We start from the raw sequence: 15,194 nt of genomic DNA, 5'->3' as shown, positions 1-15,194 counted from the left end.
TGAAATCATGTGCCAACTAGATACCTTGTTATCGGACTATTGATCTGCTGCCTCCTGGAGTCAATAACCTGCCTTCAGAGAGGTACACAGCTTTTCTAGCCACATAATGTGGGCAGAAGACCCTAGAGACAGAGGTCAGGGACATGGGCCAAATGAATGGCCAAAGCCAGGGCTCAGAACTTGTGCAAGGGGTTAGGGATGTGGACTAAGTGCATGGCCAGAACCAAGGTTTAGGGATGTGGGCCAGCTATAAGGCCAGAGTCAAAGGTCAGGAACATGCAGGTATGCAAATGGATCTCAGAACCAGAACAGGGTCCAGTGACAATGGGAAGGGGGTTCTGGTGTGTGCTTGCATGTGTCCATCTTAAAGAGAGGAGACAATGCGGATGTGGTAACTACAGAGGGGTCTCCCTGCCCTCTGTGGGAAAGCAATTGCCAGAGTTCTCCTCAACTGCTTCCCCTCAGTAGCCAAAGAGCTGCACCCCAAATCTTTAAGAAAAATGCAGGAAGCTGAACCAGGCACTATGTATGACCTCCTTCAACCAAATTAAAGTCAAAATTGGCTTGCTCCATCACGGCATACAAGCCATGACACTCACTAAGAGTTCTACAACAGAAATGATTTCAGTGAAGACTGGTATCAAACAAAGTTGCATTATTGCCCTAACAACTTTTCTCAATCTTTCTCGCCACAATGTTGCACCTCTTTTCCAATAAGTTTCTTTCTGAGTGGAGCTAGGTCACCCTGGTTCTGGACTAAACCAGTAGCTGGGTTGGAATATACAAATGATGCTTATGTTAACACATGCTTGGAGATCGGGCTTCAGGACATCGCATATTTCTTCATAAGAGCACGAGAGAATGGGCCTTATACTTAACAGCCGCAAGACCAAGATCCTTGATCAACCTTGCCCATGATGTCCACGTTGGTCTCCAACACTTCTAAAATCCTGGGGGCCCCTTCTGGGTGAAGGCAGACATCAGTGAAGAAATTTATCACTTCCTTCAATGTACCAGCACAGCCATTAATCAATTGAGGAAAAAGGGTAACTGAAGACCAGGACCTCGGAACTAGCACAAAACTCATGGTCTATTGGCCAGCAGTGATCACTGCCCTCCTCTGTTCTTCTGAGACCAGACTATTTTACAACAACATTTTAAGGCACTGGAAAATTCTCACTAAAGCCATCTCCATAAAATTCTTCAAGTTTACTGGAAAGAAATGCAAATCAATGCCAGTGTCCTCTCCAACGCCAACATTCACAGTACTGAGGCCCTAGATACTCTCAGTCAACTATATTGTGCAGGCCAGGCCATTTGTATACCCAACACCAAACTTCCAAAACAGAATCTCTGTTCTCGGTACTCACAGGAGAGAAAAGGATTCAAGGATGTGCTCAAAGCTTTCTTGAAGAAATACCTGGGAATCCCTGGCCCTCACTGCTGAAAGCAGGGAGGAGCATTCAGAATGGTATTGAGACCAACCATAGCGAAGCCAACTACAAGTAGTGGAAAATACAAACCCACACACCCCTCAATCCACCACCAGCCACCACCTCTTGTCCCATTTGTAGAAGAATCTACAGTTCTCAAATTGCCTTCCACTGATGTGTCCATTCCCAGGTGTCCCTGGAGACAGGAGCATACAATGTCCACTGGCTCTCAAATTTGTACACATCTTTCCCAGAATTTGTTTGAATCCCTCCAATCTGGTTTTCACATCTGCACACTGAAGAAATACACCGATCACCATCACAAATGGCATTTTATGTGATTGCGACAAGGTCATCTAACCCTCCTTGTCCTTCTCAACCTGTCTTTAGTCTTTGATATAGTTGACTGTACCATCCTCTTCAAATGCCTCTCCACCTTTGTCCAGTAAGTGGGTCTGTACCTATCCAGTCAAAGCCAGTGAATGAAGCATTGCATGGTGTGTTTCACACCACCGCCTCCCCCCTTGCAATTTGGACCAATTTAATATTGTGATAGCAGTCATGTTGTTAATAGTGATCAAATTTGTAACACAAGTAGAAAGTGGGCAAGACAGTTCTCAATTAAGTTCATTCCGCCTTTGAACAATGCCACAGATTTACCGGTAGATTTCAAACTTTGTGTAAACATTTAATGACAAGCTAAGATTGTATTGTGCTGAATGCTAAAGTTCAATATGCTATCTGACAGAGATCCATTAGGGTTTTTAAGCCAAGATGTGAAGCAACTAGAACTTTGTACCTGGACAAATGATGGTTTGCAAAAATTTCTTTGGATGTTAGTGAATGAAAATGCTTTACTTTTAACTGAATGTTCCATAAATCTTTGAGAAACAAAACTCCAAGGTGATGAGGTAATCAAAATTGAACTAAGAAATTTTGTTTTTAAAAATAATCAAAATTAAATCAAATCAAAGTTTCCAAATAACATCATTTAATTTGCTTTAGAAACCATCAATAATAGAACTATTCTGTACATTAAACAATTTGACAAAGGAACAATTTTTAACCTTATTTCTGAAATAGGTATGACAAGTTAAGGCTCACATAAAATAACAAGATTTAACAAGGAATGATACCATATTTAAGATTTGACACAATGCCTTAATCATACAAATCCTCTTCAAGGGCAGTAAAAAATTGAGTTGCATTCAGAGAAATTTCAAACCTGTGGATGTCTGGATTTACATTTTGGCATTTCCATCCATTATTTTATCCAAATTTCTATTAAATGACAAATGGCAAGCTAAGTAATTCTTAAGTGGGGGAGGTATCTATAAACTAGTTTCATAATAAGGGTTCACCCATTTCAGATGGAGATGAAGGGGAATTTCTTATTTCAGAGCGGTGTAAATCTTTGAAATTCTTAACCTCAGAGTTGTGGAGGTGGAGTCACTTAATATATTCAAAACAGAGAATGACAGCCATTTAAACTACAAATGAGTCAAGGAGTATGGAGAGAGAGGGAAGTGGTGTTTAGGTTAAGGCTGTATTAGCCATGATCTTATTGAACAGCAGAGCAGGCTGAGGGGCGGGGGGTGTGGTGGGAAATGACAAGCCTACTCCTGCTTCTTACGTTCTTGTATCTTCACCTGAACTAACACATTCAGTTGTACAATAAAAGGCCTATGTTTTAAAGTAGTTTACTAGAATTAAAGGAACAATGCCCTTATAGAACTTTGGTGCATTACCTAACACAGGAAGCTAAACATAAGGCAATGAAACCAAATAGTGTTAGGAGAAAGAATCTTATTCTTATATCAATACAGGAGGCGGCAATTTGGCCCATTGGGTCCATGCTAGCTCCCAAGAGAGCAATCCCATTAGTGCCACTTCCCCTCTCCTTATTTCCCTGTACCCCTGCAACATATTCTGTCATACATGCCCATCAACACCCCTTTGATTCCTCTTTAGCCACTGACTACAAAGGAATAATATGCAGTGACCAATTAACCTACCAGCACCTCTTTCGGATGTGGGAGGAAGCTAGAGGGCCAGGATGAAATTCACATTGTGACGGAGAGAATGTGCAAACTCCACACGGGAAGCACAAGGTCAGGATTGAACCTGGGTCTCTGAAGCTGTGAGGCAGTAGCATTAACTAGCTGCAGTAATCTTTAGCTGACAATGGGACAAACACAGATTGTTTTTTCTTTAAAAAGATCAAATACACTTGGCATAATGAAACAGCAAGAAGGAAAATAAAACAAGAATATCACACCATTCCATAGGCTAACAACCTGATCTAACCAAAAATTAAAACAAAAATGGCAGACAATGAAAATTATTATTACAAAGGGTACACAAATGCTGAAGAATAAGAAAATACAGTGTCTAGATTTATGAAGCAAACATTAAAAAAGACGATGTATAAAACTTAATAAAAATTGTGAAACAAATATTACTAACTTTAGTTATTCAGTTTATAAATTTGAAAATATTCCGTGGACTATTAATTAAAATTAACCATATAAAGTCCAATATCAGTCGAATCATTTGTGCCTCAGATCCAGGAGGGATTTAAAAGGTCACAAGACTGATAGCTATAGGGAATTCCACAGTCAGAAGGGCCAAGTGTTTCTATGCTCACAGACAACTCCCAGATGGCATGTTGTATCCCTGGTACCAAGGTCAAGGATATCACAGTGACCTACAGAACATTATTGGGGGGGGGGGGGGAGGGGAAGAGGGTGAACAGGCAGAGGACACTGTCCTTACCAGTACCAACAGCAGAGCTAGAGAAAAGGTTCAGTCCTACAGGCTAAGTAAATGGATGAAGAAACAGCACCTTAAAAAGGTAACCATCTCTGATTACTTCCAGTACCACTTATCAGCGAGAACAAAAGAGGAGGATGGTGCAAATGAGTGGCTGGGGGGGGGGGGGGGGGGGGGGGGGGCGGGGGGAAAAGAGGAAAAGTGGGCAGAGGGTTTTTAGACTCCTGGGGGATTAGGACTATTCTGGGGAGGGTGGCCCGAATGGGTTGTACATCAGCAGGACTGGGACCAATATCCTCACGGGCAGGTTTGCTAGTGCATTTCGCTTGGCAAGAGGATCGAAACCCCAGCTCAGGACACAGACAAACACATGGGAGTGTAATATTTTAGCTATTACTGAAAAGTTGGCTTAAAGAGAGGCAGGAATGGTAGTTTCATATTCTTGATTACAGGGTTCTCAGGTGAGATAAGGAGATTTTTAAAAAAGAGAGGAAGAATTGGCAAAATTGGTTAAAGCCACAATTACAGCTGTGAGAAAGAATGATAATGTTAGCCTTATTTAATGATCCTGCATAGAACAAAAAAAGCAATGTTGAAACTGAGAATGTACCAAAGTTCACCAAATAGTCTGAGGATACAGAAGTGCAAATTAGCAGGGGGATTTCAATTACCCTAATACAAATGGGATACAATCAATGTAAAAGATACTGAGAATGCTGAATTCCTGACGTATATCAGAGAACTTTCTTCTCCAGAATGAAGCAAGCACAAGAACAGGGGCTAATTCTGGATCTAGCCATTTATCCATTCCGGCCTGTACACTGTCTAGGTTTTGTTTTATTTGCTAAGGAATTGCAAATGGAATTGGACATTGCATAAGCATCAGTAACCAGCTCCACTTCTGACCTTACAATGCTAGAAAGGTCAGTAATGAAGCAAGTGAAGTAGTTTTTTTCCTTAGGGCACTGCTTGGAGAAACTCCAGCAGGTATATCCCAGGGATGGAATAATTGGTCTCCAACCAAATTATCTTCTTTTGTGTAAGGTATGATTCTAACAACTGGCCTGTTTTTCCTTCTTTAACAGAGATTGACTTCAGTTTTACCAGGGTTCCTTGACATTGCACTTGGTCAAATGTTGCCTTGTCATCCAGGGCAGTTACTCTTACCTTACCTCTGCTATTAAGCTCTTTGGTTCATGTTTGGCTCGAGAATATAATGAGGTCTCGGGCCATAGCAAGACCCAAATGGGGCATTGATGAGTAAGTTAGAGAGTTGTGATGTTCAATTGCTCTGGAACTTTACTTTGTCAATGATTGAGAGTAAATTGATTGGGTGGTAATCAGCCAGAATGGATTTGTCCTGCTGTTTGTGAAGATCACAAGACAAGGGAGCAGAAGTAGGCCATTCGGCCCATCGAGTCTGCTCCAAAGAAAAGGAAAAAAAGAAAAGGAGAAATTGGGGGGGGGGTGGCAAAAAAAAAACCTAACCCCAATTTCCGGCCTTATCCCCATATCCCTTGATACCCCGACTATTTAGATATCTATCTCTTCCTTAAACACCTCCAATGATCTGGCCTCCACTGCTGTACATGGCAAGGACTTCCACAAATTCACCACCCTCTGGCTAAAGAAATTTCTCCTCATCTGTTTTAAACCTGTACCCTCTAATACTAAGATTGTGCCCTCTGGTCATGGACTCACCCACCAAGGGAAACAGCTTGACCACATCTACTCTGTCCAGTCCTTTCAACATTTTAAATGTCCGAGGTCCCCTCTCATTCTTCTGTACTCCAGTGAGTACAGTCCAAGACCCGACAAACGCTCATCATACGTAAGCCCTTTCATTCTGGGAATCATCCTCGTAAATCTCCTCTGAACCCTCTCCAACATCAACACATCTTTCCTAAGATATGGGGCCCAAAACTGTGCACAGTATTCCAAATGAGGCCTCACTAGTGCCCCGTAGAGCCTTGTCAGCACTTCCTTACTTTTATACACTATACCTCTAGAAATGAATGCCAACATAGCATTCGCTTTCTTTACCACCGATCTGACCTGGTGGTTAACCTTTAAGGTATCCTGCACGAGTACCCCCAAGTCCCTTTGTACTTCTGTACTTTGAATTTTCTCTCCTTCTAGATAGTAATCTGCCCGTTTATTTCTGTTTCCAAAGTGAACAACTGCACATTTTTCAACATTGAATCTCATCTGCCATTTCCTTGCCCATTCTCCTAAACTATCTAGGTCTCTCTGCAACCTTCCTGTCTCCTCAATACTCTCTACTCCTCCACCTATCTTGGTGTCATCTGCAAACTTAGCCACAAAACCACTTACTCCCCTGCGGAACACCACTGGTAACCGGTAGCCAACCAGAACAAGATCCTTTTATTCCAACCCTTTGCTTCCTGCCAACCAGCCAATGCTCCACCCATTCTGTTATCCTACCTGTAATTCCATGACCTTTCATCATATTAATCAGTCTCTTATGCGGCACCTTGTCGAAGGCCTTTTGAAAGTCTAAATACACAACATCTACTGCCTCTCCCTTATCCACCCTACCTGTGATTTCTTCAAAAAACTCCAATAGGTTGGTCAGGCAGGATCTTCCCTTCACGAAACCATGTTGGCTAGGACCTATCTTGCCTTGCACCTCTAGGTATTCCATAACCCCATCCTTGAGGATCGATTCCAATAACTTTCCCACCACTGATGTCAGACTAATAGGTCTGTAATTTCCTTTATGTTGCCTCCCAACTTTCTTATACAGCGGAACTACATTTGCGACCCTCCAGTCCTCCGGAACTATGCCGGAGTCTATTGATTCCTGGAAAATTATCACCAATGCCTCCGCTATCTCTAAAGCCACCTCCTTCAGAACCCGGGGATGCACCTCATCCGGTCCGGGAGACTTATCAGTCTTTAGCCCATTTAGTTTTCCTAGCACCTTCTCTCTAGTAATCTTAACTGAACTCAGTTCCATTCTGTGAGACCCCTGACTAACTGGTATATTGCTGATGTCCTCCACAGTGAAGACCGATGCAAAATACTCACTTAGTTCTTCTGCCGTCTCTTTCTATCATCCATTATAATCTCTCCTGCACCATTATCGATTGGTCCTATATCAACCCGTGTGTCTTTTACTCCTTATACATTTAAAAAAACTCTTAGTATCCTTTTGAATGTTATCTGCCAACTTCCTTTTGTAATTCATCTTTTCTTTCTAACGACCTTCTTAGTTTCTTTCTGCAGGTTTTTAAAAGTTTCCCAGTCTTCTGTTTTCCCACTAATTTTTGCTTCCTTATATGCCCTCCCTTTTGCTTTTATTTTATCCTTCACCTCTCTCGTTATCCACATTTGTGCCTTTTTTCCATTCAAAACCTTCTTTTTTCTTGGAATATATCTATCCTGCATTTTCCTTATTACTTGTAGAAATTCCTTCCATTTCTGCTCCACTGTCCCTCCAGCTAGCTTACTCTTCCAATCAATTTGGGCCAACTCCTCTCTCATACCACTGTAATTTCCTTTGTTCCACTGAAATATCGATACACCAGTTATCAGCTTCTCCTTCTAAAATTTGAAACTGAACTCAATCATATTGTGATCACTGGTTCCCAATGGTTCCTTTACCTTTAGTTCCCTAATCACCTCCAGTTCATTACACAGCACCCAATCCAAAACAGCCAATCCCCTGGTGGGCTCATCAACAAGTTGCTCCAAAAAACCATCCTGCAGACGTTCCACAAACTCACTCTCCTGAGATCTACTGCTTTGCTGGATTTCCCAGTCCACCTTCATGTTAAAATCCCCCATAATTATCTTCACATTGTCACTCTAGCACGCTTTTTCTATTTCAAACTGCAACTTATCGTCCACTTCCTGACTGCTATCTGGGGGTCTATATATAACTGCTACTATTGTCCTTTTACCCTTGCTATTTCTTAGCTCCATCCATAAGGATTCTGCCTCTTCTGACCCAATGTCCTTCCTTTCTATTGATTTTATGTCATTACTAACCATCATGGCCACACCTCCGCTTCTGCCTACCCGCCTATCCTTCCTATACACTGTGTACCCCTGGACATTCAGTTCCCAATCACATCCATCATAAAGCCATGACTCGGTGATTGCCACAATGTCATATTTATTAACCTGTAGTTGTGCCACTAGGTCATCTACTTTATTCCTAATGCTACATGCATTTAAATATAGTACATTTAGTCCAGTATCTGCTATTGATTTTGTTGTACTTCTATTATTCAGCAAATTATCCTGACTTCTCACCTGCCTGTCCTTCTTGCCATCCTCACTGCACACTGTCTTGGACTTGTTTCTATAAACTTCCTCCCTTACCCTAACATCTTGTATCCTAACATCCTGGTTTCCATCCCCCTGCCAGATTAGTTTAAACCCTCCCCAACAGCTAAATTAAACATTCCTGCCAGGATATTGGACCCTTTGGAGTTTAGGTGCAACCCATCCTTAGCGAATAGGTCATGCCACCCCAAAAAAAGGTCCCAATGATCCAGAAATCTGAAGTCCTGCCCCCTGCATCAGTCACTCAGCCACGCCTTCATCTGCCAGATCTTTCTATTCTTTCTACCATTGGCACGTGGCACAGGTAGTAAGCCTGAAATTACCACCCTTGAGGTCCTACTTCTCAACTTTCTCCCTAACTCCTTGTATTCCTCCTTCAGGATCTCTTCTCTTTTTCTACCTATGTCATTGGTACCTACATGTACCAAGACTTCTGGCTGATCACCCTCTCCCCTCAGAATATTCTGCACCCGGTCCGTGACATCCCATACCCTGGCACCAGGGAGGCAGCACACCATCCGAGATTCATTGTCGGTTTCGCAGAATCTGTTATCTGTACCCCTCACTATAGAATCCCCAATAACCACTGCATTTCTCTTTCCCTGCTGGACCACAGTACCAGGCACAGTGCCAAGGTCCCGGTTGCCGTGGTCTTCCTCTGTCAGGTCATCCTCTCCAACAGAATCTAAAATGAGATACCGATTTTCAAGGGGGACCACCACAGAGGTATTCCCTACAAACTCTTTATAACTCCTGACTATTTCCTGCTCGCTCTCCCTAATCAGCCGAAGGTCATCGAGCTGCTGCTCCTCCAGACTCTCAACCTGTTCCTCGAGGAGCCGCATCTCGGTGCACTTTGTGCAGATGTAGTTATCGGGGAGTCTGGTAGTCTCCCAGGGTCCCCACATCTGACACTCCAAACATTAGACATAACTGGTCTCACCTGGGCAATTTTCCACATTGTCAGGTTGATGTTAGTATTGTAACGGTACTAGAACAGCTTAGTTAGAGGCATGGGTAATTCTGGAGTGCCGGTCTCTGTAGTACAGCAGGAATGTTGTTTTCTCCCAAAAACGCAAACACAAAGTGCCAGAAGTGAGGAAAATGGCCTTTTGGGGATCAAAAAAGTGAGCTGGGTAGGGAGGATGTGATAAAGTTAGATATTTTAACAAATCCTGTGTTAGAATAAGCTCACTAATTATACCACAAGCTTGGGTACTAAGTACAGTTGCACCAACATTATAGGAAGAACGTGACTACATGAAGAGGGTGCACAAGTGATTTATTCTAGTAGGAAAGGTTCTCAGGCTAGTGCCATTTTCTTTGAAACATCAGACTAGGGAGCGCAGTTGAAGTGTACAAAATTATGAGGTGACTTAAATAGAGTTTACCCCTGCAAATGATTTAAAAAAAAACTTAGAGATATTGATTTAATGCAATTGGTAGAAGCATTAGGTGGTGAGATGATGAAGAAGTATTTTTCACCCAGAGGGAGATAGGAATTGGGAACTTGCTGCCCAAAAGTGGGTGGTACAGACAATAATGCTGATCACATTTGAAAAGTATTTGACGTGTACATGAAGCACCATGAACTGCAGGGCTACAGATATAGCACTGAAAGGGATTAGGATGGGGAGTTTTTAGCCTCCACCTACTAGTGCGGACATAATAAGCCAAATGGCCTCCTGTGAAATATATAATTTGCTACATTACTAAAATGTGCAGCAACATTTTGCAAGATATCATGTCTGAAACTGTAAATTTTAACAAGGTACCCTGTACGTGTTACTTAGAAATTTGCACCAGAATTTGAATTCTGGAGGTGAAAAGTAAGTGTTAAAAGGGTTCTAAACACTTTTGTAATTGTATCAAAATGTATATTAATATAAAATATTATTTCTTTATACTGCAAAAAGGCCATGTGGCATAATTAAAATTATATCATAATAGTAGATAATTTCAATTGTTTAGATCCCCCCTTCAAAAGAAGTGGTTAAAATAGAAAGATTATGGCTGAAAATATACAATTTTCTGTTTTACTCTGTGAAGTTTTCTTCTATGGTTAAAATGGATAGGAGTTCTGAAAGTGCAACAATTTGTCAGTACTTTAAAATTACAGCATTTATGTTTAATTGCTTACATAAATGCTCATTTTTCTCTTCATTCTTTTTATAAATTCAATTTGTAGAAAGGCACAAGGAATAATTAATTTTTTTTAAAAAAAGTATTTACACATAAACAGAACAATTCTAATGAGAATATTTCCATTATGAAATAAGATTTTCAACTGTTATGGGGATTTTATCAAAACTTATTTCATTATCCAATAGAAATTAAAATAATCCTATTTTCATAAATCAGCAGTACTACAAGATATTCCACCATGTCCAAGATGTAAATTTCATCAATTTTTGGCACCTTCTTACAACATATTTACTAGGTGTGCGTGCCATCACCTTGAATCCACATTGATGAATTATCAGAAAAATGGATTTAAATAAATACTTTTGCTGTCAATAACTACTTTCAAATTGAAAATATCAAACTAATAGTTTTGCTTTTCAATAAAACATCTTAAAATATTTTTGTAAGTAGTTTCATATTCCTTCATAATAACAACTATTATTCAAGTTGCAGAGTGCTAAACCATCTGCAATTGAGAACAAAACTACAATTTACCATTGTTACGTAGTTCTATACACATTTTCTTTAAAAAAAATTCAACAAAATATGTTTTTTTTTACAAGAACCATCCCAATAGAAATGACAGGAAAACTGATAGAATAGCAACATAGTGATGAATGTAATAATTAGCCAGATTGGATTTGTCCTGCTGTTCACGAGAGGTCTTACCTGGGCAAATATCTACATTATCAGGTTGATGCTAGTTTTGCAACTGTATTAGAACACCTTATTTAGAGGTATGGCTAATTCTGAAGCTGGAATGTTGTTGTCTCCCCTAAAAAAAAATGAAATGACAGGAAAACTAATAAAGTAAAAACATAGTGATGAATCTGCAATTTTCTAAATTGTTGAATGATAATTTACAAGTCAGCCATTACAGCAATGTACATCTATACATTATAAACTATTAACTTTGATTGAATTGGGTAAACCGACATTTTTCAATTTAAACTTGAGGAAAATGTTGGTTTGTATTGAGGAGAAATGGTTTCTAATGATAGACGGAGATGTGCTACTGTACTTAAATTTACACTTCCCTGGGAGAGAAAAAAAATCAGCCCAATATATTTGGGAAATGCTGGTAGCATTGCAACAAACTACCAGCATTTTTAATGCAAGGTAAGTTTTGAGATGGCTTTGCACACACAACAGTACCAAATTTACGGCTGAACTTTGCCACTCATTTCCCGACTGTGCTTCCTTGCGGGAGTGTAGGATTGTGGGGAAAAATAAACCCAGTTCCTTGTTTAAAAAAATGGCTGCTTTATGACCTTTATGACTTAAATTGTGTTTGACAGCTTTGGTTGATTTTTAATTTTTAAGTAACTTTTGTTTTATTAAACTGATAAAAAAAAATTAGAAATCTTTAAAATGTCACAAATTTGGGAGCTTTGCTGGCTATAAAAATCCATCAGTATAATTTCATGGATAGGACTTCTATAGTACATCATGGTACTGTCACCGTTCATGGTCTTCAGGATCACATTAAGCAAGTTTGGGAGAGGGGTGATTTGCTAATAAAATCAGGGTCTTTTTTTTAAATTAAGTGAGTTAAGTGTTCTAGCTTAATTTTTATTATTTTGAGTCACTCAGAAAAATTAATAGTTTTAAGTGGTTTGTCAGTCAGCTATCTTGATGTTCAAAGGCTTTTTCCAGCACTTTTTTTTTGGGAACAGTAAAATCCCCAACCCAAAGGGTTTACATGTGCAAGGCCCAACTGCCAGGGAAGAGCCCAAACACTGATGACTAGATCCCCGCACTTAGCACTTAGCTATAAGTTGATACTTGTGAAAAAGCAAAAAGCAAGTTCAAACTTGCTATGCAAATTATCAGCAACGTTGGTGGCTCACCACTGGCAGAAGGTTTTGGTTCATTTTAGGTTTGTATTAAATCAGCAAATTCTGGTTTAAAGTCCAAATATGATTAAACCAATTATTCCATTCTCAAACAAAACTTTCAAGGTATAATAAGACATGTTAAAAGGTAAAATACAAAATTAATTTCTCTAATTGAACCTGGTCAAAAAGACAGTTCAGTAAAATCCACCGTAAAGCATTTTTTGATGAAACATCTTTTATAAAATCTACTTCTCTAATTAACATCCTAGAGAAAAAATATTTCTAAACATACTAAACTTTTGACATTAAAGTGTTTAAAGGCCAAGCATATCATTCATCAACAGAAAATGACACCCAAATTGAGGTTAATTTAAACACAGTTCTAGTAATAATATTGATATGTCTTTGCAATTTTTAAATTCCATTTTAAAAAGCATATCCATGATTAGAAATGTACACATACACATAAAAACATTCTATGAATGCACATAAAATTATTTGATAAAATAGGGAATGATTTCAGGTTTGTTTCAAACAACTTGTTTCTCAAGCTATTAATGTTGTGCAGTTTTCTTATTTTTTTAATCAAAGACCCATAAGTGAACATTAACATGGAGTATTTGCTTCATAGCCACCATTTTTTTGGTGTACATTTGAAGCAAACTTGACAGCATCATGAACACTGTAAAATAACAACCCTTTGATGTGACCATTATCAAAATACTCCACATTGCAAAGACTATCAATGATAGAAGCATTACAGTTTGAGAGAAGAACCAAGATTCCGATCTCCTTGTAATCTTTAAAGACTTCCTTTATTGTAGCTACCCCTGCAGTATCTAAGAATTGAATAACTGAGCAATCAATGACAATGGTATGGATATCAAACTCCTGGCAGGACAGCTGTAGTGTAACCTCAGACTTTGCTATAGCAAGAGAATGTGCTGTCGAATTTTGTCTCAGTTCCTGATTGTTTTTCTTTTCAGCTTTTTTCCTTTCTAGTATTACCAGAGTGGGATTAATTCCTGTCTGTTTATACAGGGACCTCTTAAACAATTCCTTGTTTGCATAGTATAATGGAGCCTCAAATCTAAAAATCTTGATACCTGGCAACTCTTGCAAATTTTTATACCTCCTCAAGTCTTCATATATTTCTGTCCCCTTCAAATTTCCAAGTACAGTGGCTCTTGGCACTTGCGTTCGTGCAACTACACAAATCACAGAGAAACAAACCCCAATCAACAGTCCCAACTCTGTGCTAACGAGGGCTGTTGCTAGCATTGTAACAAACCACACAACAGTATCTACCTTGCTCACCTTCCACATTTTGGGTAACTCAATAAATTTTCTTAAAGCACCTCTGAGATTTACAATGATTATGACAGCCAAGACGCATTTCTGAAGGGAGTAGAAAAGTGGAGCAATCACAAGCAGCACAAGGAGAAGCACCAATGCAGTGACTAAACTTGATAACTGTGTCTTGCAACCTGTGGACTCTTTAACAAGAGATTTGGCCAGGGCTGCACTGGATGTAAAGCAATGAAAGAATGCTGGGATCACGTTACAGGCACCAATAGCAAACATTTCTTGATTTGCTTTCACAGTGTATCCATGCTTCTTGGCAAACATTTCTGACAGAGTAACTGTGATTGCAAAGCCAATGATGGCAATTGGAATGGCATCAACAGCAATTCGAGGTACAAGGCTCCAGTCTGGAGGGCTGGGAGCCATGAATCCAGTGGGTATATTTCCAGCAATAGTAGAATTAAACTTTGCATTCAATTGTCCATAATGCGAGATCAAGGTAGCGACAACTACAACCAGAAGTTCACCTGGAATCGGTGCTTTCAACTTTGGTTTATACCATTCATTTATCTCTTTCATAGGCACTAAAACCAGAAGACACAATATGCTGGTTACAAGATCACAGATATTAGTCTCATGGATGTTTTTAAAAATGGACAACCAAGTTTTCACGAGTGAACCAGGAGCATTGGCACGTGGAATACGGATCCCAAGAAGGTACTTAATTTGTGAGGTGATTATGGTGAATGAGGCTCCAGTGGCAAATCCACTAAGCAAGGAATCAGACAGATACACCGATATAAATCCAACTTGGAAGATGCCCATGGCCACCTGGAAATAGTTTTAAAAAAAAATTGTAAATAACACAGAAATCAGTGGTAGAAAAAGGTCTGGGCTGCTATGTTTACATAATGATTAATGATTAAATCCTTTTACTGTGCATACATTGCATCCTCCAATTCTAAGCTTATAACTATTAAATAATTCCATTCAATCATCGGTCAAATTGAGGATTTGGGGATCAAATTTAAGGTTTCAAGGCCAATGTCCTTTTATCTAAAAACTTGGAAACAGAGATGCACAGATTTCAAGATGCAGTGAATGTGGGGAGAGAACAGAAGATAAAGCCCATGATAGGGCTGATGGCAGGAAAAAATTAATAAAACACAAAAAAAAGTAACAGAGCAGCAGATATAAATGCAGAGCAACTATCATTAGTTACCAAAGTGAAGAGAATTCTGGAAATCCAGAGTGAAAATTCTAAAATGCTCATTATCTGATGCAGGATTCCAACCCAAAATGTCAACAATTCCTTTCACCCTCCACAGATGCTGCTCGACCCACTGAG

At 39.6% G+C, this 15,194-nt stretch overlaps 1 protein-coding gene across 5 annotated transcripts in view; it reads right to left on the bottom strand.

Annotated features, from left to right (window-relative positions):
* Positions 1-2,407: 2,407 nt before the first annotated feature.
* Positions 2,408-15,194, bottom strand: part of slc26a2 (solute carrier family 26 member 2) — a 37,527-nt gene continuing 24,740 nt past the window's right edge. For all 5 annotated transcript variants that reach the window (XM_052015306.1, XM_052015305.1, XM_052015308.1 and 2 more), the window contains one exon: positions 2,408-14,677. In XM_052015306.1, coding sequence (XP_051871266.1) covers positions 13,148-14,677 — 1,530 coding nt within the window. In that variant the 3' untranslated portion in view covers positions 2,408-13,147. The remainder of the gene's footprint in view (positions 14,678-15,194) is intronic.

The sequence above is a fragment of the Pristis pectinata genome, chromosome 4 (genome assembly GCF_009764475.1).
Source record: "Pristis pectinata isolate sPriPec2 chromosome 4, sPriPec2.1.pri, whole genome shotgun sequence".
NCBI classification, from domain to species: Eukaryota; Metazoa; Chordata; class Chondrichthyes; order Rhinopristiformes; family Pristidae; genus Pristis; species Pristis pectinata.
This window is presented reverse-complemented; position numbering and strand designations above follow the sequence as displayed.